Here is a 25,654-nt window from a genome sequence, read left to right as displayed (position 1 = left end):
TAGCTCTGGAGGTCCTGGATTCAGACTCTGCTGATAGGCTGACCATATGGTGCTGCTGTAGAAAAGTAGGGTTGCTTATTGCATCTGAAAGCTTTTTCTTTCTAATTTTTTTATATGCTTTACATTTTTTGTTCCTGGGCTGCAGACTGCAATCTAAATAATATACTGAGCTAATAAAGACTAATGATTGGGGTATGCCTGGGAAATGTGTGACAGCAGGGAATTGGCCTCTGAGCTCCAGAGCTCTTGCTCCTGCTAAAGGATTCTTCTTCCTCTCTGTCGTCAGGAATTGAATTCCAGTTACTGTTCCCCGGGGAGCTGCGACTGAAATCACAGTTTGCAGTCCTGAGTGGTGCCTGAATTCATGCCTGTGGACACGTGCATGACTTACCCATGTGCAGCTCTCGTGCTTTCTCTCCTGTCCACCTTAACGCTAGTGGCACTTGGGGTACTTCCTCCCTTTAGTAAATCGGGCCTTTCATTTAGTAGATTAACTACAGTTTTCATCCAGTGAAATCAGAACAGCTTGCAAAGGTTGGGTCACCATCCTTCTTTCACAGATGGGTCGGCTGAGGCACAGGGATGAGTTGGCTTGGAGGCAGTGGATGGCACTGTCTCTGTACTTCCACTGCAAGCTGCGTTTGCCGGAACACGCTGCCTCCCACGTGTGAAAATGCAGGTCAGGGTCTGAGCTGGAATTTAAACGGGCAGAGCTGCGCAGCTGTCCTCTCTCCTCCCCTTTGCTGAGCTGTGGTCTGCCTAGGTGCTATTATCTAGCTGATTTCAAACCTCTGGGTGAGATCTGGGGCAAATTTTGTTGGGTTCCTGCCAAGACAAACAGATACGAAGCTTGTAAATCGACAGTGATGCAAATAAAAATGTGAGAAGGGGAATGCTGGATAAACAGGATAATCCAAATGCTTCCTGTGTGCGATCCATGAGACCACCTCCCACCTTTGCTTCTTTCTTGATATTCTCTTACTCCTCCACCTCCCACTGTTTTACTGTAAGGTCTGAAGTTCTTATAGCCATGTCAGAAATGGCACAGGAAAGAAACAAATTGCCATGTTAGGAGTTTATATTGTCAAGCCTCGGTATGTGAACAGTGAGCCAGGTTTTATAAAGTGCAAAAACCTTGCTTTGAAGTCCTCAGATATAAAACATGTTCTACTTTCAAAGCATCTTACATGTCTGCTTCCCCCCCTCAATGTTGTCGTTGCAACCCAGAGGGCTCATGTTTGATAAGAAGTCCAAATTCTGTAGGATCAACTTGATCCAGAATTTGGGGTGAGGAGAACACCATGTGTTGAAAGGCTCGTGCAGCAAGAGCCAGAGCTGCAGGCTGCTGCCGGCCGGGGTCGGGGTGTAGGAGTGGGCATGGGGGCCCACTCATGATGATCAGCCAGGGGAAGGCATGCTTGATTATGACATCCAGAACTGGCTTTGCAAACGATTTTACAGGAGGAGGAAGCCCTCCAAACTGGAGAAGGCACTGAGCTGCCTTCATCGTCACAGCAGCGCAAGTAGAGAGCCCAGCTGTTGATCAGGCATTGCACCTGCAGCTTCTCCTGGTTCCAGCGCTGAGTGGGAAGGCTTAAAACCTTTGGACCTGCCAACGCTATAGAGAAGCGGTAACTCAGCTAGCTTTAAACTGGCTGGCTCGGGTACCAGATGCAGCCAAAGGAGAGCTGAGCGCACAGCTGCCAGCCCTCCTGGCAAGCACGGGCCCAGGTCTCCTAGGTGTGCGGACCTGGCCCCTGCGGCACGCTGCTGGTGGCCACTGCTGTGCAGCCTGCGCCAGCACTCGGGTCACTCTGAGCTGGTACGCAGGCCGTGCTGCTGAGCTTGTTGGTAAAGAGCAGCCACACAGGCATCACCTGCCAGATAATTCACTATTTGTTGGGTTTCAGGACTGCTGTAAAAATCATCTTCAAGTTAAAAAAAAAAATGTTGGAAGAAGAGAGCATTAGCACTTACTTTCATATATTGAAAGTAATGTGGCATTTATTTAGGCAGAGTGTCCTAACCCCGTAATTATAGCCCACAAATGAGAGAAGTCAAAAATGGTTGTGGATTTGTATCTGGAAAAACAAGTGCTCCGTGGCCAGGAAGGAATGAGTGTCTGATAAATGAGTTGGTTGACGCAAATAGGTTTCATCTGGTATCAGGCAAAGGAAGCCACTGGGGGAGGAATAAGCTAGCAGATGAATGGAGGGTAACTGCAGCCTCTCTTCAAGAGCCTAATTGTAAGATTTGTCTGTTTTCTTCCTTAATTTTTGAAAGTCAGTGATCTGCAATGAATTCCCTCTGGAGCTTGACACATCAGGCTTGAAACGGGAGAGGAACTTTGTTTTAAATCAGTAAGAAGTGTGATAAATGTAATTGTATTTGCTGTAATTGTTAAATTGTGTCTAGAAGCAAAAACCGAAGGCGCTGTCTTCTGTATAGCTACTATATTATTTTTGTATCGTGCCTGGCGCAGCAGAGCTTTGAGAGCTCATTTGTAATTACTGTGGTACGTAAAGTCCCCAAACGGGAGAAAGGTTGCTGTAAACCTCTCTTGGGATGCACACCTGTGTAGTTCAGGGATTCTTTGTGCTTGAGGAAAAGCAGAATGTCACAATTGGAAAGAGCACATGGCAATTCGTAATTTTGTTTCATGAGCAGAAGTAACTATACGCGGGAAGGCCGAGGATGAATGATATAACAAGTTTTGCACAGCCCTTTGGAACTTCTGCTGAAGTTCTCCGGAGAGCACTCCGGGTGCGCTGAAATAATTCATCCTTTTATAGGGGCACGTCCCAAGTAGGCCTGTCCTTGAACCTACCAGAGGTTCCCTCAACCCATGAAAAGCTGCTCAGGTTTGTCCTTCCTTTCCCTTCTTAAATGCTTTTATCCTTCCTTCCCTTCAAAGAGTAACTTGCGTGAGTTTGTTAGTCTTTTGGTGATGGGGAAAGGGCAAGCAAAGGTTGAAACTGAAACTGCCAAGGGCTCTGCTGGTTTGTGTTGGGGTCTTACAATCACTTCTTTTTATTCATTTTAGGTAAAGCAGATCATGGAAGAAGCTGTCACCCGGAAATTTGTACATGAAGACAGCAGTCACATCATCGCCTTATGTGGTAAATGACACACAAAGGAGCTAACACTACGTAATCTTACTTTTCCTATAGAAATTTATTTTCTCTGCTGTTGGAGGTAAATGCAGGGATTTAAATATTAAAAATCACGGAGTTCAGGCCCATGTCACCTTTTCTTTACATTTGCTACAGTGACTCTTATTAAAATGGCATTATCCAAAATAAGTACCAAGCCAAAATGACAAGGTGATTTACTAGGAAGCACTAGTAGGTTAAAAAAAAAACATATTTGGAGGTAAGATACAAGCCAGAGAATAAGTGCTAAAAAATGAAGTTTTGACAGTCACGAGTTAAAATCTGGCAGCTACCTTCCAGCTGAAAGTACTTTGTCCTGTAAGGTGTCTCATTTTGAGTGTAGGTGACAGAATCCAACCCAAAAAGTCATTGAAAGAGCAACAGCTCTTTTTTAAAGAAGGGAATCAATGGAAATCTCTGTGACTTTGCTAGCCAGTGTCATGCCACTGGCTAATTGGCATGTTTCAGGTCTTCGCAACACTTCTCTGCTCTCCACTGTGCGCTGAATGCTGTATTACATAAATGATGCATTTGAGAGATTGAGGTCTAGGCTTGGACATTGCGGGCATTCTTGTATAGTTTTTGATATAATCAGTGAGCGGTTATTTTGGTGACTTTTCCTCATGACTGTATTTTGGAAGTTGCATTACCAGGAATTAGCAAGAAAATAAAATTTCTTTGGAGGTAACATCATATATACCAAGGGCAGCTGGTGTTGCAGAGCTATGTGAATCGCTCAAAGTCTGAATAAATTCCAAAATTTGGTGGTGGTTTGCCTGGTCCCTGCAGACTTAGACTGATGTGTGTGTGTAGTGATGATGGAGTGAAGCAGACCCTGTGTTGGAGGGTGGATAAAGAATGGTCCAACGCTGGGTTCTCAGCAGAGGTCAGCTCCCAGGAGTTCACACCAAGTACTGCTTTGGAGACTTGGCCACTTCATTCAGTGCCTGAGAAGGAACTGTTGAAAGCTTGTCCAACAGTTCTGTAATCTAGCCCATAATTTAGTAGGGCCAATAAAAAATTAACACTGTTTGTCAGACTTTGGTGTGTGGAGAAGCATCTCAGCAAGATACTGCTGAGAATTAAAGCTGTGTACGGTTGTAAATATGTATGTTGGCCTGTGAATTCTTGGCTGCTTTCTCTTCATGCCTCAAATTGAAGACTTAACTGGGAGCAATGCTAAGAATGATTGGAGAACGGCCATCATCTAAACACTTCTGGATTTCACAGAATGGAGCATTTGCAGCCAGGCATACCCAGTTATGTGTTGATGACAGTGGAGAGGTTAAGAGGAGTGGAAGTTAGATTTGGCTTTGGAGATAAGTGGACTGTTTAGACAACGAAGCATTGACACGTGTTACTGAAAGCCACAGTCTGAGAATAGTAACCTTTTCCTGTCGCAGCGTTGAAATTCCAACTTGCTCTGCTGTGCGTGGCGATTATGTATGCAAGGCTCATCTTACACTAGCCTGCTTGCTGTTTCCAAGTTGTCTTTTACTTACAGAGCTTAGGAGAATTTATTCATCCCTACATATTCAGTGCGGGAGCACAAGATTTGGCCATGTTCTCTGGCTAATGTTTTATTGCTATTAATATAGGCGGTAGCCATTTCCTCCATTTAGGTTGTAGTTGTGTTAAATATTCCCCTTTTATCTACTGTATGTTTGTACTGTACGGAGGAGGAAAAGTAACGGAGGAAAACGGTAGCGAGATAGGAGCAGATGAAGAAACCCTGAGCCTGTGCCCTTGCTGCGGCCTACCTGTTTGATCTGGAGAGCTCCTACTGCTGTGTGTCTGTTCTCCGTCTTCGAAATTATATTCTGTAAGATGTGCTGCAGTGTTGATGAAAGGGGTCGTGGGGCGGCAGCTATTTCTGTTAGAATCTGCTTGGCCAAAATTAGCAGTACGGTAAAATCTTCTTAATATTTCTCCCTCCCTCCCGCTATGATTCCAGTTGATTTTGTGTTCTGAATTCTGTAGGGTCTGAAGAACTAATGATTCTCCATGAGCTGCCTTATTATTGCCCAGCAATCCTACCTATCCTAAGGAAGTATTCCAGCCTACAGCTGCTTTGAATGGAGGACTTGATTAACTCTAAACGAGAAGTAGGTGAAGCTGAATGTTCTGCTATCACTCAGCTAATTGAATGGAGAAACCATTTCCAGTAGATCTGGCTAACGGCTCCTGGCTGGGGCTCTCCTGTGTGTGCAGTTCTCTTCCCTCCCCCTCTCCAGTTTCATGTGCCTCTTCAAGAGGTTTTTCCCTTCCATTTAAAATTAGATTGGCTCAGTCCATGAGTCACTTTCAGCGAATCTTCGTTATAAATATAGAATTCTTGTGAATCATTTTACTCTCCTGCAAGGCTGAGTTTAGCAAGAGTCTCTTAAATACATGGTAGTTGATTTTCAGGGCCTGTCTGCACCAGTAACTGAAAATTTTCCAACTCTCCTAGGCCCTAAATGGCTGAAGGTGCCAATTAAGTAGTGTGTGCCACTTTCCCCACGCCCTTCTTCGGTGCCTCTTTGTTACGGTGAGTGGGGTTTTTAAGGACAAGAAGCTCCAGGGCTGAGATGGCAGACGCAGTGTTCACTGTTCAGCCCCAAGCATCTCTGAACAGAGCCTAGGTGCATCATCTGTTAAGCAGAAGGAAGTTTTTCATGCAAGATTACTGCAGGGCGTTGAGCCTGAATGGGTTTCCTCACAGTCTGGCTAGCCCTTGAAATGTGTCTCCATGGTCCTGGATTCAGTCCGTGGGGTGCAGTTGGACAGAAGAGCAGCTCGTGTTGTGTAGGGTTCATTTGCAAGTTTAGAGGAGCTTATATGAGATTTGACTCTGTGGAGATATGTTGGCATCCAGTGGGTAGGAACGCCCCACTCCTGCCCCAGCATCACCCGAATGAGACCACAGAAATTGTGTGTATTGAGATGGGAGACACAGTCTCAGCGCTACCTGTCTAACCTGTTGAGCATAGAGGATGAAGCAATGAGCTCACCTTCGCAAGCTCCTGAAGGAAATGCCATTCTCCAGACCCGGGGCAGCTCCATGCCACCCTTGCTGGCTACTGGAGCTGTAATGCCGCTGCGCTGGTCAGTCCTACTCATCCGGTGGGAGAGATTTGTTGTAACCACAGTGACTCTGCTTACAATCTATAGTCTTCACCTGCGTGATCTAAGAGAAGGAAAACAGCGCTGACATTTTCATCCTTGTGGGGAAGCAATGAATGCAGATGGGTTTGTATTTGTTCTCAACCCAGTTTATAACCTAGTTACATTCCAGTTACTCTTTCATCCTGTCTGCTTTATAAAAGATCTAGCTCTGTCATTCAGAGCCGTAGCGGTTCAGTTTGGACTGTGCGCAGTGTGGCTCATGTGTGCCATTTTGGAACAAAAATTCCAAATTTCTTTGGGCTACAGGTTGCTGTTGAGTGAATTTCACCAGTATTGTGTTGTCAATCAGAGTACAATGAGATGACACAAGCTCTGTGGATATTTGTAGCGTCTTTAGTGGACAGGCGTTTCTGGATGTGGATGCTTTCAGCCCGGGTTATCTGGTGCCGTTTCCTTGGTAACAGTAGCTGACATCGCATGACGTAGGGACCGTGCCTCGCTCATTCAGCTCCGTGCCATTTCTGCAGGCCAGGGAGAACGCTGGCGCTCTCCTCCTGCAAATTGCCTTTCACCAGCTTCCCTGAAGTTTTCATGGCTGGTTGTGTTCTCGCCAGGAATAGTAGCCCTTCCCAGCTTTTACACTTCTGAGGGAAAGGGGGAAGAAAAAGGAAGCTTTTCTTCTGTCCGTCTCTGCAGTTACCTAATGTGTATTGACCAGTAACTGGCAAGCAGAGTTTTCCAGTTCAGTGCATTACGCTTACTGTGTTTGTCCGAAAACTACCTGCAGCTCTGCTAAGCCTTTTTCTGCGTGGTCGCCCATCTTTAGATCTGACAGTAACGTGCTGCTATAAGCAAAGAAATAAAACCCTGTTTAAATCAGCTTCATACAGCAAACATAATGGAAGATGCCTTGTTCATGAATGGATCCAAGACAAGGTCACCCAAATGTTGTTCTTTATGTCTTCAAGGGCATGTAGTTCACATCATGAATCTCACACAAATGGTTTTCTCCAAGCGGTCTCTTTTATGTGTCCGGTCAAGATCTTTCATTAACTCACTTTTTAATATTTCTTCTTGTTTCCCCTTTCATTTAAAAAAAAAAAAAAAAAATGTACGGAAGGTTTCACAGAAGCTAGAAATATACCGGATTAGGGTATCTTTACTCCAGATGTACAAAGCTGATTCACACTGTGCTTAATAACATTCTTTATCTTGTTGCTGCCTTCCCCCCACACCCAAGAAAGCCCTTCAGACACTTTCAATCTCATCTTTGAAAACAGCATTTTGATGTTTTTCAAAGAGCTGTCTCATTTCCCTTGGATGCGTTTAATGTGGGTGTGATGAGCTCTGTTGTCCTGCCTGCTCGGCAAGATAGCCCTGAGGAACTGGGGCAGCCAAGAAGCCTTCATAGAGCCGGTGCCTTCAGCAGGGCACAGGCAGGGGCTTCTGCCCAGTTTGCAAGGTCCGTGTGCCTCTGGCAACAGCGGAAAAGTGAAACTTTGGGAAAGCCTTCTGCAGACTTATCTTCCTTCTCTGCCATTCACCCAAATTACTGCATCCGTGGTGGAATGGGTGGCTAGGCTCTGTTCATTGCAACAGCATGGGTCACCGGGACATTTGTTAGATGCACTTCGTGTTTTGCTCGTTTACTCTGTGTGCAGAGCTGTAATAACTGCCCCGACTGCTCAAACTGTATGCTCCGTTTGTATGCGTTATTCATTGGAGGAGGAAAAAGGAAAGGGAGTGTGTGGGGAGCCTTCTCCCGGAAAAGACAGTTGAAGCGAGCCACATGCACGGTGCATACTCGATGCTCGATGGATGGGTTATGTTGCCAGAAGGACACTGATCCTGTGATAATAGTAATTAAATGTAGAGTGTATTTTTAATGGTACATTGATAACTACTCTGAAAACAAACTTTGTCCGGACAATATCTCCCTCAGTGAAGTTAACAGTGTATTGTTCCGATTGGTGTAATTCTTACTTAAGCGTAACAAGGATGCTGACAAATAAAAACTGGGATTGTACAAAATGTTCAACATTCACTGCATGTTTGATTAAAGGAAATGTGAACTTTGAATTGACTCGTAATTGAATTATTGTTCATAGGAGTTGACTGTGCTTGGCCTGGTTTGTAATTCAAAGGTATTTTTATGTTGTTTGAAATAAGCCTCAGTAGTTTGTTCTCTTTGAATAAATATTTTGAGTGCATTAAATGAAATAATCCTGAATTCTCATACTGTAAAATAGTTGCCATAGACTTCAGGTGGATTATTGAGAGCTGGAGTGTGCCAGAATCAAAATGTATATTGTTTAGATGTAAATCCAGCATGCCTGCTTGTCAGAGTGAATGTAGTTACTGTGTTTTGGGGAAGGTTAGCAGTAAACGTGAGTAAAAATGGTAACCTGGGCACTGTCAAACATGCAGAACTTGGCTTTCCAATGAGATTTTTATTTGAATTAGGGAGGGGATGAACTGCACAAAAAGCTTGTTTTTTGGCCTGAATAATAAATCTGCTACCAGTAATTAAACCCATTAATTAAAATGTACAGAATCCCTTTGTGGTTGAAATGAAAAGGCCAGTTCTGATTTTGGGCTGTAGAGCGGTGTTTAATGTTGTGCTTCCGTTAAACCTTCTCTGAGATTGCAGGTTTGCGTTGCGCTTGTTCCTTGGGATGTGAACGGAGATGAGCGTTGGAGGTTTCCATCGCTGTCCCTGGGAGCTGTGCCGCCGCACCTCCCTGGGCTCTGCGCAGGAGCCGTGCTGGGAAGCAGATGGGTTTATTGCGGCGGCATTGCCGTTCTCTGTCCCTTTCCCCCCACGTCAGCGGCTGGTGTTGATTTTTCTGTGGAGCCCCTCGCGCTGGAGGAAGGGCGATAGCTGCAGCAGTGACGTTCCTTGTAGCTGTGCGTGGTGCACGTCTAGTGAACCTCGGAGCCAGAATGGTCGGCGTGATACCGCTGGATGGCTTCAAAAAGAGGCCCCTCATCTCTTGGGATGTTCCTCCTTAGCGTGTTACGGGCATTATGTGTAAAATATTTATATATATATATATTTTATTGTGGCAGCCAAGCTTCTCCTCTTTTACCTGGCTGGTGCTGGAGAGGAGCTGCACAGAGGAAGCTCTGTTGAGAGGAGCTGCACAGAGGAAGCTCTGTTGAGAGGAGCTGCACAGAGGAAGCTCTGTTGAGAGGAGCTGCACAGAGGAAGCTCTGTTGAGAGGAGCTGCACAGAGGAAGCTCTGTTGGGCGCATGGCGGCGAGAGGCTTTTGTTTGGTCTAGAGCCTCACAACTGCACCGCCTGTTTCCAAGCTCTCGGGACGCCCGGTCTTGTCAACTGGCTGCCTGCCAGCGGCAGCACCAATCTGCTCGAGTGTCTGAACTTGAACTCGAGTCAACTGGGAGTGGGCCGTAGGTTTGGATTTGATGTTTCATTTCTGGTTTTGTCGTGCTGCTGCATTTTTTGCTGGCAAGGAAGGGAAGACCTGTAGATCCAAGCGCCTCTCTGAATTGCATTCCATATTCCTGTTGATACTGAGATGTTGGTGTGAGTGTGACCTAACCACTTGTAAACTAGAAAGCAAAGAAACTGAACTCAAATTCTGTAAGGCATTGAAGCTCTTCCATCAAAGAAAACAGCAAAACTCCTATCTTTTTTGTTTTCTTGATACTTTGGGTATCTTTTTCGGTATACTCCGGATACTTGGCATGTGCTGTTTCTTCCCATTTCCAGTTATTAATATCATTTGATTTATGCCCAGTGTAGGTTACGGTCCTTCACTTCAGAGGCATTTAGAAGTCTTTCTTTTTCCTTACCTCAGTGTCATGTAGTTATCTTTGCCTTCCGAATCTGTTCTAAAGCTGTGTTTTATCTAGACCAGACTTACAGACCAGAAACATTTTCCCCTCCAAAACCCAAGCAGTAAATTTGCTACTTCTGAATGTTAAGTTACTGTTCTATCTTGATAGATTTGTTGAGAGTACTCGCTGCAGAGCCTGCAATTTCATGTGCTGGTCTAGTCCAGACTCGATGTGCAGAGACGAGGAACAGAGAGCCTCTCCTGTCAGAGGAGACTTGAGAGCTTGGCTTGCTCAGCGCAGGAGGCAAGCTGTCCCCTTGACTGAGCTGCGTTAACCTCGGGTTTTGTTGTCTCCATTTCCGTTATGCGTATTGCTTTTCTTCTCTTATTAACTGATGAAAATGACTGTTTTCTCTGGGTAATGCTGTGTTTAAACATCTCGGATCTAAAAAAAGAAAAACAAAATCCATCTCATGATCTGTCCAGTAATGCAATGGGAAAGGTAATATGGGTTGACTGCAGAGCTGGATCTGAATGTTAAATGATGTTTGTACGTTGTCTGTGACTACATTTAGTCATGCATGCAGCCCTTTAAACAAAAGAAGGATGCGATCACGGCACCGAGGGGAGTTTATGATATAATGAATTCACATTAGTAAGCAGCCCTTGAAGCGGTGCTCTTTCTCTGTGTGAATAACACATGGGAGAGATGGCCTAAGCCCTTTCCGCTGACATCTGCAGTCCCAAAGTGAGCAGACACTTGCCTGGACACGAACCGAGTGCTGACTTGCCCGACTACCAGTCCAGTCTTCTCTGGAAGCAGCTGCATGTGAAACCTTTGGCAGTCGCTGGGCACGGTGGCAGAGGAGGGCGAGCGAGGAGCGGGGTGGGTGAGGAGGTCCCTGCGGCGGCCGTGCAGTGCTGCGCGTGCAGCCGGCCAACTTTGCAGGCTGCATCCTTTCCTTTGTGGATGACTTCCAGGTCTGTAGGCATGATGTGCCAGGGGGTAGGTAAATATTATCATACTACTGCTTCTCAATATAGTTTCTCTCATATGCTCCTGTAAGATGTGAAGTAGCTGCTTCAGCTTCCCTGCATTTCCTTCGGTGCAACGAGACTAGAATATGATCTTCACTCGGGACAGGCTGTGAACTGTTTATGCTCTGTTTGTCTTGTTGGGGTGTATCTCATGTTGTGTGCTTTTGCTTTCAAGCTCCTAAAGTGTCTGCGTACATCAGGACTGCACAAGCATTTATTGTTCTCGGAAGCAAAGTGGAGGAAAACTGTTGCACACAAGTGCTTTTGAATCATAGAATCGTTTAGGTTGGAAAAGACCTTTAAGATCATCCAGTCCAACCATTAACCTACACTACCAAGTCTACTCTAAGCCAATCAAGGGTAGACTAGACTAAAAGCAGGTGTGCTTTTAGGCTTTAATTCTGCGCTCGAGAGAAGACCTAATGTGGAGGTTCCGTATCCATCCATTGCAGTTTCCTTTCATGCAGCCCTCGGGCACCTAGGCTTGGATGCTTCCTTCTTGGCAAATAAGTAGAGGGAAATGTTAGTTGGAATAGCTCTGTGTGAGTCAAGACCAGTCAATATCAGTTCACAGTGAAAGGACTGGCAAATTCTGAGAAACGGAATGTTTCTTGGGTCTTGTTAACATTTTAGAACCAATTCAGTATGTAACATGATTGCAGTTAATCTGCAAAACACTTATTAAGATTGGACTTTCTGTCAAACAATTTAACAGTTACTTCCCAGCTTTAATTAGGTGTCATCACAGCTTCCTAAAGCAGATGAGTGCTCCGTTCATTTTGGAGGTGGTAGACAACAGGAAAGCAGTTGTGCGGCTGGATTTTCTGGACCCACGTGCTTAGTCTGAGATTAGTTAAGATCTTAAGTTTCAGGGTCTGGAAGTATTTGTAGGAATACAGTCAAATAGCTTCAGCTGAAATCCTGGACGTGTCTCTGCCAAAGCTGGCGGTGGAAAACCAGGAAACTTGTGAAGGTGAATATGGGTGGTGACTCCTCAAGACCAGGGGTCGGGGTATTTCAGGGACAGATAGCACATCTGAGTTGCAGGGGTGCCTGGTAGTGCTGGTTAGGAATCCGAGCTGCTAACATACATAAGGGTTAACCACAAAAACGTGGTTAGCTGTGGGACTGTTTTCTTCATTGGTCTTATGATGACTTGTTATCCCATTTTGCACAAAGTTAATTGTGTTTGAAAGGGAAGATCGAATTAGGAACCAATGACTGCATGATGCTGGAGCTTGTGTTCTGTTTTTTCTCATTCAGGACCTGAAGTGCAAGCAATTATCAGAGTCACCAAACGTCACAATTGCCAGCCCCAAGCAATGAAAATTCATGAGTCAGAAATCTTTTCCTTCGTGGCCCTAAATTACAAGACTGGATTAAAGTTCATGACAGGAAAATAAAATGAACTGAAGAATAGAAATGTATTTCTTAAATACATTTCTTATCCAGAGACTCTTATCCAGTGGCATGCTTCAAGATGGTAAAGCTTTCAGAAGAATATCAAATATCCACAGACTTGCAGTAAAATCGTGGAAGGCAGCAGTGTGGGAAACTCTCCTTTATTTGTTTTTAAGGTGAGAAATAAGTTGCTGATAGAAGCCCTTTCTCTGCCTCCTCTTTAAAGTATGGCAGCAAAGTGTTAACAGATGAAAGGAACAGGAGATTGATTAGGAGCTAGTCTGGACCTCATATTTGAAGCGTCCTGACTGTCCACTCAGCAAGCTGTTCCCATCAGTTTCAGTTGGAGTTACAGCCTTCCAGCCCCTCTGAAAATCAGCCCATTAGGAGGAGATGCCTTATGCTTTGGGTTTTTTAGGCGATTGCCTTGAGGCTTCTAAATAGCACAGTGGTCCTAGGATCTGACAAAAAATTAAGAATTCAGTTTCCTCTCTTTCTTTTTTTCTTGGCTCACAGAACTGTAACTAATACAGAAATAGATGTAAATAACCATTGTCCAACCAGACATTTTATTATTTTAATTCTTTTGGCTTTCTACACTTGGCATTGATCTTTTTAAAAAATGCAGTTAATCCGCTATGGAAATGCAGGTCTCATAAACAAAATATGAGCCTCCCTGTATTACTACTACTATTTGGAAAACAAATGAAACATTTTCGGTGATGAATAATGCTTATAAATAGTTTACAGAGGTTCCACCTCGCTTCATAAACACCTTAGCACAAAGAGAGTGCCAGAGATTATCATAATTGGGGGGAGGCAAATATTTTTTCACAGAAATTTAAAAGCTTTTGATTGTGCTCCAAAGATGACTGCTTTGAAGTAATGGGTGGCATGCTATAGAGGAGAGGAAAAAAAAAACAAGAAAAAAAAAAAAAGAGGAGAGTGAATATTAGCTGTGATGTGAAATCAAACAGGTTTTGAACTGCACGTGTTTTTACTTTGAGAAGTGAAATATAATCTCTCATGCTTTTTAGAGCACTCTGCTAAACATTTTACTTTAGTCCTGGGCCATCAAATTGGATCATATTCAGTTATTTAGAGAAACCTCAGTAATTTTGATTTAGCCTTAATAGTGTTTAATGGAAACACTTCCATTTTCTGAAGAGTATCAAGATCCTTGAAGCTTAATGGCCAAGGTTTTGAAGAGGAGCATTCACCAACATCCAGCCCTGATGTTTCCCAGCGAGATCTATGTTTAGAACTGGGGATTGTTCATTTAGATGGACTCTTCAAGGCAGAGACTGTCTGCCCCTAGAGAGCTGCACAGAACTTGGTCTTCTTTTAGCACCTGTCACCTTGGTATTTTCCTAGCACCTATCACCTTGGTATTTTCCTTTTCATGGTTTCTAAGGGATTTGCTACATTGGTTCTTTAATAAACACTAATAAAAGTAATAGATGCTTTAAAGGTCTTGCAGCTTGAAGTGAAAATGAAATTAAATATAAAAACTGTTTGCCCTCCCAGTTGATCTAACTTTGGGCATCTGGACTTCGCAGCTGACCAGTCAGAATAAGAGCTACAGCAGAAATACAGTGCCTTTCGGCTCCCTAAGATACTATGTCTTAGCAGTGCTGATGTTCTAATATAACCAGGGTAGGGCTTCTGTAAATAAGAATGTGTAATAAATGTACCAGGCTTGCAGCAAAGCTGCAAGCTTCAGGTGTCCACAGCCTGGTGGTGAAACAAAAAATGGATGCGTGCTAGAAGAAAGTGCTGAAGTCATGCATCAGCAATGGAAGAAACGCATCAGCACAGGTAACTGAAGCATGTAGCTATTAAGGGATGCCCAGTTATAAAGCATAAATTGTACTTAACTACTGAGGCATTAGCTTGAGGTTGTGATTATAAAGAAAATATTTAATTGGACTTCTTATCCTCTTGCCTCCTACTCTTCTATTCTATGAAGCAATTTTTTTTTTCTTCGTACTAAGGGTACTTCCTCTGTCTCGGTGACATAGGAACTCTTTCATTCCAGAGGTTTGTATGCTTAACCCTGAAAATGATTGCAACCCTGAAAATTAAGAAGTGATCGCAGGTATCTTTATATCATTCATACCCCATGCTATGATATTTAAATCACAGCACCAGAGGTCTGGGAAGATATTAGTTCAAAATGAACCGCTTTTTTTAGTGCTTTTTGTCCTGATACGCAAGGGAGTCCTTCCATCTCGGTTGCAGTGCTTGTTGCAGGCTTGGTTTTAATGAATGATGTATGGAAAATCAGGTGAGGCAGGTGGGAGTGAGAGTTTGGCTGTAGCACAGCTCTCTCATTATCCTTGCCGAAGCGCCCCATGAGCGTACTTGGATTTGTCATGTGAAATCCCTTATTCGCAGTGCAAATATCTGGAGAGTCTACGATCCTTGGCACTTGAAGACAGAATGTCAAATGGGGATTGAGACTTAAGCACGTGCTTGCTATTCAGTTTTTCCCTCTTCCATAAAATGCACAAAGCAGTACCCTTTGGACAAAGGAGCAAATTTGGATATCTCCTCTGCAGTCATTTGCTTCTTAGCTAGTATGCAATTTCAGCTGGGTGTCTCATCTACTCAGTATGCATTTCTCAATGACATAGCATGCTATAACTTGGTAATAAAATTGGTTTCAAACTGGGCAGATCTGTGATTAGCTAGGTAAAGCAACAGCAGCTGGAGATCGTGAGCATCTGATTGCTTATCATCCTCCTCTTTTCACTTGTTCTTATTTTCTTCAACCTCATGAATTCTATTCCCTGTGCACAGTTTCCATGAAAACAAGATATTTAGCTGTGATGTTTATTCCTGTCTAAGGAAAATTTCATCTGCTAAATAAACCCCATAAATAATCCTTCCACAGGCTGCCTTCTCTCTGCTTACCACCCTTCCAGCCCCATCCCCGGAGCTCTCTTATTTCACACTCCATTAAGTCATGTTGAGATTTTCATAAAGGCAAAAAAGGAGAAAACTGAAGTTGTTCACCTGACCCTGCAAGAAGTAGCCTTGTTGAAGTCATAAAAACATGACATTTTTCAAAGCTTGTTGGAGATCGTGATTATTTGGACTGTAAATCAATACTATATCTGCACTTAATTAAATTCAGCAGTGGATACTGCAGGGGGTGTTCCTCAAAACTGGCTGGAGTTAATGAATTTTTAGATGGCTGCTGTCAGCTGGACAATATAAGGGAATTACCTGAGCTGTGTTGATTTATTCCAAGTGCAATGCTGCTCTTCCAATCTGTACGTAATAAATATCTGCGTTTTTCTGTAGTCAGTTTTTGTGTGTATTTATTGTTGTAAGTATAGGCACAGTAGGCAGGCTCAGGATCACATTGTGCTCTGCTCAGAAAGCTTACAGTCATTATTTATCCGTGTGCATGCATACATGTAAATAAGAGCATGTGTACGTGTGTGCAGACTGCCTGTTTGTACACAAAACTACCCATTGATGTCTTTCTGATGTTACCAGTTCCTCCAGAAACAGCTAAAGCTTCATCTCTTTTTATGTCTTTTAAAGTGTCGGATTCCAAAAAGGGAACAATGTTTCTCTTTTTAAAAAAATAGGTAAATAACTTCATTTTCCTGTTCCAAAGGTTCTTCTAACTATAACCCCTAAAATGTTTTGTGTTTATCTTTTTAGGCAGCAATCTGGGCTCTGCATTCTGCAGTTTGCAACTCCAGGGGGATTACCTATTTTTGGTTTCTTAAAAATAAAGAAAAGTGGGTTTGCAGAAACCTGGTTTACCTACCCCTCCAGATCTCTTCCCCCTACATAGTTCTCTGTCAAGATTTTTTTTTTCCCACCCCCCAGCTCTACCGTGGATTCTTGATGTCTCCGTTGCGTGCTGGTTGGGTTTTATGTGTGTGTCTCCGAGTGTGGTTGTAATACATAATCTGTATTGATTTCAACTGATTGAAAACCTGTGCTGATGCACTGTGGAAATGGGGAAAGGGAGTGTTTGTGCGCACCAAGCCATTTTCTGCGTTCAGGTTAAAATTTCTTGTTGTTTCTGACACTGTCCAGCAGGACAATAGGAGGGGGTTACATTATATTCACGATAAATTAGTTAGTTCAGCTTGTTTTCTCCTATTCCCACAAGCCCACAAGATGAATGCCGTGAGCCTGCCATGGAGAATTGATTTAAATCCAAGAGCTGGCCAAGAAACAATGCTAATTCCCTTGCAGATTACCAGAATGCAAGAAGTATAAGCAGCCTAACTGCAGAGCAATGGGTTTGTGGAGGCCTTTGTGCATAGAAAAGGAGAGACTTTCCTGGGGAGGCGTGGAGGTTTTCAGGAGTAAGAGTTTGTAAATGCTGGCTTATTTCACTGTAAAAAGTGTGCTTGTACTGTTTCAATCCAGTGCTTAGAAAATAGAAATCTAATTTTTGTGGTTGGTTTAAAACAGAAGAGAAACAAAAACAGAAAAGGTGAGTGGAGCTAAGGAGACATCCTCAAATACCTTGTGTTCTTCTCTGTAAAGCCATTTGAGCATCACTGGCAAGGTCCTCTCGTGTCTTCTAAAAGATTCTGCAGCTTGAGGCGATTCTTTTGCAAGTTCATTCAGGATGTGTTGAAGTTTCCTTTTTGACTGAGCTGGGTTGTGCGTGCACGCATGCAGGAGAGCGTGGTCATGCGTGGTGTTGACAAGGTGCAGCGAGATCAGCATCTGCCTTTGGATGTGCCGTAAAGAAAAAGCCCTCCTTGGCTTTTCCAGGCACCTGACCTCTTTAACTAATGTGCTGTGAAGCTCCCGTGCCGCTTGCTGCGTCGGAGGGCTGCCTTCCTGCTGTCGTACGCCGCGGAGGTGGCATCTGTACGGTCCCCTGGGTTGGAATAGGAGGGCATCTGTGTTGGAAGATGTACTCCCCTCCTCAAATGTTTTATAGTTTAACTGCATAAAAGCCACTGTGTGTTTGAAAGCTAATTCAGATTAGGTCAGACATGAATGTAAAGTCAGTTAGCTGTTCTGGAAAAATCCCCTTGTATAAAGGAGGCTGGAGAGAAAAGTTGGAGACAGCCAGTAGTTAGCCTCAGTCTATGGGTGAAGTAGAGGAGAATGAAATGACTTGAAGGGCACACAGGCTGGGACTAAAACCTGAACCCAGATCTCAGGGTGCCTTACACATAGAATGCACATGGTGCGTTAACCTCTCATCCCGTGGAACATACATTTTGAGGCAATCCAGCAGCTAGTTCCAGTGTTCGTCTCCTTGCAAATAACCGCTACACATGTATTACGGTCAGTTGGGGACTGATGTTACGCCGAGTCCTTGTGATGAGAACTGTCACAATGGAATAATTAAATATTGGGGCTTTAGGGACGGTCACTGTGGAAATCGCCCTCCATGTCAGCTGCAACATTTATTAATAATTAAAGCTGTGCCTGCTGTGCTTTTCACTAAATATGTTTCATTAATATTTTATTTTTTTAAAGAAAGAAAAAAAAAAACCAACAGGGTGGGAAGAGAGCCTGTTTCCTAAGCAACAGCAATGCACTTCTTTGCAGTTATTTTTATAGGCAGGTTGCTTCATTTAAGATTCGGAACCAATTATTGCTGCATTGCTTCAGGCATCTGGAAAGCTGCTTTTCTTTTTTCATTTTCTTTATTTCTAATTGAAAGAGCAAAACAGTAGCTGGGTTAAGACTTGTTGTCATGGTTGCTAGACAGGATCTGTGTCTGTGATGTGAAGAACATCCCCGTGCTGTCATCACTCTTTGTTCTTCCCATGCCGCTCCACCTGGCCTTGCAAAACCCCATGGGCAACCAAAGAGTGCTCGCCCCCGCTGCTGCTTCTGTGTTAGATGCACAGAAGCTCCCTCTTCCTTTGCGTAGAAACAGCCTTGCTTGCAGAGTGCCATCGGCACTGGGCTCCCACTTGTGTAAGACCGCAGGCATTGCCTTTGCCACCTACAGATGTCCTTTGATTGCAGCAGATGTTTCCTGGTGTAAGCTGATTGCCGAGACGGGTCAAGCAGGGATGTGCCCATGTGTCCTGGTCCTCCTTTTAGGGAATAGTGCTGTGCTTCGGCTTTTGTGCATAATGTGGGTGAAGAAGCAAGGGGGTGGTTGTCTTCTGAGGCAGTAGTTCTGGTGGGAAGTGTACCAGTGTGGGAAGAAGCGCCAGACTTGCTGCTCGGTAGCCTTGTTTGATGCAATCAAGCTCATGACCTAAGAAATGCATAACAGGAGCCTGCAAAAGCTGAGGCCATTGGCACTGTTCCATTCTTGCCATGCAACATCTCAGTAAGTCTTTGGTTTTTGCTTCTCCCGGGCTAGGACTCCTCAGCCCAGGCAGGACCCTCTTTGCCAAGAGCCGTAAGAAATGCTGGGACGGTTATTCCAGTATAGCCTGGGGCCAGCTGCAGCAAAGCCCTAATCACGGAGGGGGTATTGGTGTCTCTTCTTGGGGATACGATGGAGGGGAGAAACACAGTGGTTTGCTGTCTGTCTCACAAGGGGGCAAGGCTGAATAATCTTTCTTTTCTGCTTCCAGTTAAATCTACTTACAGATAAAATGCTGATAAGTGCCTTGATCCTCAGTTCCTGATGATAAGTCTTTTAAGTATTCAAGAATGCTGTTCTCTCACTGCAAAAAGTGGGATAAATTTATACATATTTTCTTCTACTTTTTATCAGTCTTACCTAGTGTTTGACTGTCTCTCAGTATGTGTTTATACAGTGCTTGATGCAATGGGACCTTAGTCTAATCCAGAAAGTAATAACCATTTTTTTAAAATTTAGGATACTCTGTTCATCCGGGCAGCAGTTTGTTGGTGCTGTTTACAGTAAAACTGGAAGGTAATAAGCAATTAATTGAGGGATCACAAAGAAAGGTGAACCACACTATCTTTTTTCAGAGAGGTAGTGGGTGTAAAAGTGTATGAATACCTTGTTGTACCACTCAGGTTTTATCTGGGTTACAGCGACATGGAAGTAACATGGACGGGCCAGTATTTCTTTTGTCCACTTTCTAACGCAGCAGCAACTTTGTGCGTTTGCCCTGGAAACAGAAGGGGGTGTGGATTTGCATGGCACGAGCATTTATGCTGAAGACATCAGTTGAATGCTGTGAATGCTCAAATGCTCTTATTTATTAAAAAAAAAAAAAGAAAACCCAGCAACAAAAGAAAAAAACCAAGTCCTTCATTATCAGTAAGTACATGAGACATGCTGTTTCATTTATACCAGCTGTACTGCTTTCCACAGGGCTTGCCAATCTCCCGAGTTACTCATTTATTGGAGGATGGCTCTGTGTGTGTAGGGTTTTCCTGTGTTTATTTGCATTGTCCCTGTTGTCTGAGTGTTGGAAGAAGCTGGTCGCAGCACAGTGCATCACGATCCTGTGCTTTTGGCATGCTTGCCAACAGCATTTACGTGACATGTTTCAGATTAGGCAGCCTGAGGAGAGACTGTTAAGATAGTACATGTCTCTTGTTTCATTTTAAGATGAAACTGGAGTTTTGGTTGTGGTGGTTCTCATATAGGTTGCGCAGTAAGGTAATATATCAAATTTATTCTGAAGAATTTGCAGTCTAAATAAACTTAGGACTAGGAAGGAGGAGAAGAGAGAATGCTGACTTCTCTGTTTTACAGAGAATGAATTCAGGGTATACAATTAGAAGACTTGGCTTTGCTAATTCAGGTTGGTTGTATCTTGCTAAAAATTGTTAAAAATCAACAATCCCAAGTCCCCAAGCTGTCAGTATTTAATTCCACTGGCTGTCTCATAGGGAAATTAGGGCTTTCCATGGAAATTGTGTCTTCTGTCAGATTTCATCCAATGTTACTTAGCTTAAAAACATACCTGCCTTCACAGTTGAAAGCAAAATAGTGGCATGGTTATCCCACAGCACATTTCCAATTTGTTTTTCTAGTGCTGTTTTCTGCGCTCTAAGAGCAAATGGTTGTGCTTTCTGAACAGGCATTAGGTTAATTTGTGTAGTAAGGATGCAATAGCAGGAAGCCAGATAGACTTTTCTTTTTTCCAGGGTGATGACACACAAAATGTGAAGTTATTAATACCTCATAAATACTTCTCTTCATTTTTTCTTTCATTCATCAGGTCATTCTTCAGTCTTGCAAAGCAAAGAAACAGGGTAGCAGTGCTGGAGATGACGGGGACGTTTTTCCTAATGCTGTTCAATACAGACACATCCTGTGATCCCCCGAATTCTCAGCTAGCTAAACGCAGGAGGTGTTTCTGCATGCCATTCAGTCTTGCCTGGGACTTAGGTTAGTTTTCAGGGACTGAGCAGTGAGGATAGGTCTTTTTTTAGATGCAAGCTTTCAGGTATTCCTGGATTTGGAGGCCATTAAGTACAATAAGGAGGGGGAGTCTTCAGGAGATGCTCAGCACCTGACAGTATTGGGCTTAAAGCACCACAAAATACTGCCTTCTTTCAAAATTAGCTGCTGAATCTTGGGAGAGATGCAATGTGTATCCGAGCAGATGGAGTACCATTTGTTACTCATAACGAAACTTTAATGTGGCAATTCTAACTGCAATTTACCGCAGGACTGCCTGCTGTCATTAAACACAGGAGAGCATCGCTCAGATGCTGAACCCAAACCCTTCTGTAAGGACTGGCGTGCCTGTGTGGGTTTCAGTGAGTGCGCACCATGCAGATAAGAGTTGGGTTTTTTCCCATCCCTATGAATGAATTGGTCTGTTGTCCTTCATACCTTTTTATGGACAGTGTTGACTGGGTGAGTCATCTGCAGTCTCAATTTAAAAGCTGATAGACAAGGAAGGCTTGGGTTTTATTTTGTTTTTTATTTGTATTTATCTTGTTTCTTTTTTTTTCTGCAGCAGTTTAAATGAGAGATGGTTAGATTTCTGATGCACAGTCTTGCAAGGCTGAAATAGTGCAATGTGGTCTTTTGCTGGTGACCGTCAGAGCGTGTTACAGTAAGGTTTGCAAAATGAACCTCACAGGTGGATCTGTTGTAGGTCTGGCTGCATCTCTGTTCCCTCTCAGGCTGTAGTAGTGTTACATTTTCTTCTCAGTTCGTAGGCCTTTTAATCTTTCTGTCCAAAGCTAGATGATGGGCTCTGTTGGAAGGTGAGCCTGTCTTACCAGGCTTTATTGTCTTGTAGTGACTTCCAGTGCGTTGGGAGGGGTTTATCTTCCCTAGCATAATTGTTCAGTTTCCTATTTGTTTTCCGGTAGACTCTATGATTTTAGTCCAGCAAGTGTCCTAACAACTGGTTCATCTTCAGTACCTGTGATTGCAGAGTAATTTCATACCAGTCACAGGTGATCATGTCTTTTCACAGAATCGTTTAGGTTGGAAAAGACCTTTAAAATCATCAAGTCCAACCACTAACCTAACGCTACCAAGTCCACCAGTAAACCAGTTAAGGGTCGAGTGATAATTAATTTCGTGTTTCCTGGCTTGGTGGCTGGATTATTTTTTAATGAAAGTAAAACTAGAATAGAATCATTAAGGTTGGAAAAGACCTCTAAGATCACCAGTCCAACCATCAACCCAACACCCCCATGCCCACTAAACCATGTCCCAAAGTGCCACGTCTACGTGTTTTTTGAACACCTCCAGGGATGGGGACTCCGCCACCTCTGACTCCACACCTGACCAGTGGGTGTTAGCAGATGGTATTAACCAAAGAGAAGACTGAAGGACAGCAGTACCCATAACTCTATCTCCTTCCCTTTCTTGCAGGTGTTGTGGAAGCGTGTCTCCTGCACATGCTGAAGCGCAGGGCTGCCGGCTTCCTGCGGACTGACAAGGTGGCTGCGCTGTTCACCAAAGTTGGCAAGACGTATGCAGTAGCTGGAGACATATGCAAGAAAGTGCAGGAACTGCAGCAGCAGGTAGAAGGCAGGTGAGGCTGAGGTCTGTTTATCAGCAAAATTCGTACGATGTGTGTGCAGTGTGGAGAGGATACAGAGACTGCTTGCTAAATGCGAAGGGGTCTGTTTTGGCTGCATTTGTTAAAGCTTTGTCTCTTTAGTGTCTGTAACTTTAAGGCGAATGGTTTTGTTTGATCAAGCTGACAGCTAGCAAAGAGACAGAGGTTGGGAACTGGGTCTTTTGTGTCTTGTTTTGCTTCTCAGTATAGCGGATCACTGCGTCCAGCCCCCACAAAGCAACAGAAGTGAGTAATTGGTGATTTTAGAGAGTGCTCACAGTCAGGGTACAGTAGACCAGTTTGGAGTGTTGGTGGGAAGGGCTGTGGGTGGCAAGAGGAACAGGAGAACAGACTTACCAGAAAAGCTGTTTTGGCATGCTCCTTGCCAAACCAAGAACAGAAGACTGGTGGGTATTATGGTAGAAATAGTTCAGTTAATGGATAACAAAGAATGATAGGAAGAAGGATGAACTCGAGGCTGTCAGCAATGAGAGACTGATGGTAGAAAAACAGTTAAGTACATGCTGGACTTGAGCACAAATTAATTTGTGCTGGAGTCAAGGACTTGAGATTGCTGAAAGTCCTAAACTTCTTGCTGGTGGCGAGTAGTGCAGTTAAAATTTTCTGTGTGGTTCTGCTGACTGAATCACCGTGCATGAGCCTGTGGGATGAATGTCTTATATTGTAAACTCAGGACAGGAGAGTTTTTTTTCTTGTGTTTGTAGATGGTAGTGCAGTGACACTGCCAAGACTTAAGAGGTCTTTGTACGTTGTAAGGACTTCTAGCCTCTTGGTCAACTTGCTGTTGAAGGGCTTTGTCAAGAAAGCTTGACTTCAATTTGTGTTGCATTGAAGTCTTCAGTTATTGACAGTTCTTTAAATTAGCACTTGCATTTCTGTGTAGTTTTCTGGCATTTATCTTTATTAGACTTCTAAATATTAGGCTTGGGTATGTAGTTTTTAAGAGGCATGTCCTATTTTTGATATACTTTTTAATTGTCTGCCTACTGATACAGACTGGGATTTTATCAATTTTAGTTTTTTAAATGTTGGGAAGAAGGATGCTTTCTACTGAAAATTCTCCAGCCTTCCTCCCTGGTTATGAGCCCACATGAACCCTGCTGTAACCACTGGAGACCTTTGGCTGTGTCCTCTAACAGAAAGGAGCAAATGAACTTAAATTCTGTGGTTTCTCTTGGAGAAAATTTGTGTGGTTTTCGGCTATTAACAACCACAAATTTTCAGTAGAAAATATGCACAGCAAAGAGACTCTGTTAGGAAATACTGCAGGGGGTGGACTCACTTCGTTGAACATATGAAATGAGACACAAGTGCTGTAGCAGTCTAATTGCTCCTGAGGCTGTGGCTGAAGAAAGCCCCTGTTTACAATGCAATTAAACACATTTGAATTCCTCTGATGTTAGTGGTGTCATGTATTTCTTGACTTGGGAAGAAGTCACACACTGCGTGTGTGTTGCCTTGTAGAGGTTCTGTCATGGCCTAATGAAGGACTAGGGACTTTGTAAATGTGGAGAAGAATTACAGATCTCACTCAAGACAGCACCCAACTGTTGTATTTCGTCTTTGTAATTAAACACTTTCCTCAAAGCAGACCTGAGTGCTGTCAAAGAACAGGATCATTTGAGAACATGGATTTTCTACTGCAGATTGTTGAAGACATCAGGGTTTCTCTTTTCATTAGGACAAAATTGAACCTTCTTTTCTGCTATTTTAAGGGACACATTTTTGTGGGAAAGAGATTAAGAGGGTTAGTCTTCCACTGCCAGCCCTATGCAGTGTGTGGAGAGTGAAGGCAAACCTGCAGCACTGTGCAGAAGTAGGAAGCTCTCTCAGTGCTCAGCTCTGTCACGTACCTTTCTCCTGCAGCTGCATTATATTGCCCGATGCAGGAGTGTGGACCCATCACAAGGTGTCATCACATGCTGTGGCAGGGCTGGCATAGCTTCACCCCCTGCCACACTATGGACGCATGACTTAGTTGCATTGTGTGCTTCAGGAGGAGGATTTGGGGCAGTGCCCCACCACTGCTGTCATGGGAGACTCTGTGTGGCTGGTACCACCTTATAAAATTGTGCATTGTGACTTGTTGCTGCATGTTAGGTATTCAGTATGGAGCAGCGTTGTCTTCTTGTCTTACATAATGAATGCCGCAGGCAAAGCTAGCAGGGAGGGAGGAAGGGAACACAAAGTCACATTTCAGCTACTTTGCTAGGCAGCAGGAAAGAGAAACGGAGAGAACAAACCCTTTTTCCTTTTTGTGGGTCACCTTTTGGGAACTGGAAAGCTCTAGGCAGCACATTCAGCTTCAAAATCAGTCTCTGGTTCCAAATCTGTTCAGGCCAATAATTATCTCAACAGTGACAAGTGATAATTTGTGTCAGGGCCACTGAAGAAGTGAAGGGAGTATTGTTGTCACTATGAAAATGTATTTTGGACACTGCTACTTAATGGATGAGGGGTGGATGCTCACCATGGTGGGACACCCAGCATGTGTAAGAGCATGTGTGTTGTGCTGAGAAGGCACAAAACTGCTCCTTGGCATGATGCAGATTTCAGTTCCAACCCCATGAAGCTGTGCAGTTGCATGGCAGGAAGCATAGCATGCTGGGGTCTACAGAACAGAATAGAACCATTAAGGTTGGAAAGGACCTCTAAGATCATCAGTCCAACCGTCAACCCAACACTACCATGCCTACTGAACCACGTCCCGAAGTGCCACGTCTGCCCGTTTTTTGAACGCCTCCAGGCATGGTGACTCCACCACCTCTCTGGGAAAAAAGTACCATCCTGTCCATGTAGCAAAACACAGTCCCACAGCATGCCTGGGGCACAGCATGCCATGGCCCTCATTGGACTGGGGTCAAGTAGATTTTGTGGGCAGCAGATAGCTCCAGAGAAAGGATTGTCAACTTCCTGTGTCGCTCAAGAGACCACCGTGCTGAGCAGCCCCCGCATTTTTGTTGACAGCCGCGCTTGGGAGGCGATTCTGCTTTGTAGAGCCAGCTTGCCATCCTGCCACTAAAAGGCAGCATTAAGCTCCCCGTTCCTGAGGTGGACCTGTTGCTGCGCTGGCTTATGCTGTAGGAACAAGCAGGGGGTCTTGGCTGTGAGCAAGCTCCCAGCTGGCTTTGGATGCTCATTTGCTATAGTTCTAGTTTCTCAGTTTGATGTTGCTTATCTCTTAGTTGTCTTGTTGTCATTCTGTAGGTGGTAGGAGAT

The 25,654-nt window shown here is 43.9% G+C and overlaps 1 protein-coding gene across 2 annotated transcripts in view; it reads left to right on the top strand.

Annotated features, from left to right (window-relative positions):
- SGSM2 (small G protein signaling modulator 2) overlaps positions 1-25,654 on the top strand; it is a 60,872-nt gene that overhangs the window by 5,132 nt on the left and 30,086 nt on the right. For both annotated transcript variants that reach the window (XM_075719885.1, XM_075719883.1), the window contains exons 2-3: positions 3,044-3,119; positions 22,225-22,387. In XM_075719885.1, coding sequence (XP_075576000.1) covers positions 3,044-3,119; positions 22,225-22,387 — 239 coding nt within the window. The remainder of the gene's footprint in view (positions 1-3,043; positions 3,120-22,224; positions 22,388-25,654) is intronic.

The sequence above is a fragment of the Pelecanus crispus genome, chromosome 12, assembly GCF_030463565.1.
Source record: "Pelecanus crispus isolate bPelCri1 chromosome 12, bPelCri1.pri, whole genome shotgun sequence".
In the NCBI taxonomy this organism is placed as follows: Eukaryota; Metazoa; Chordata; class Aves; order Pelecaniformes; family Pelecanidae; genus Pelecanus; species Pelecanus crispus.
This window is presented reverse-complemented; position numbering and strand designations above follow the sequence as displayed.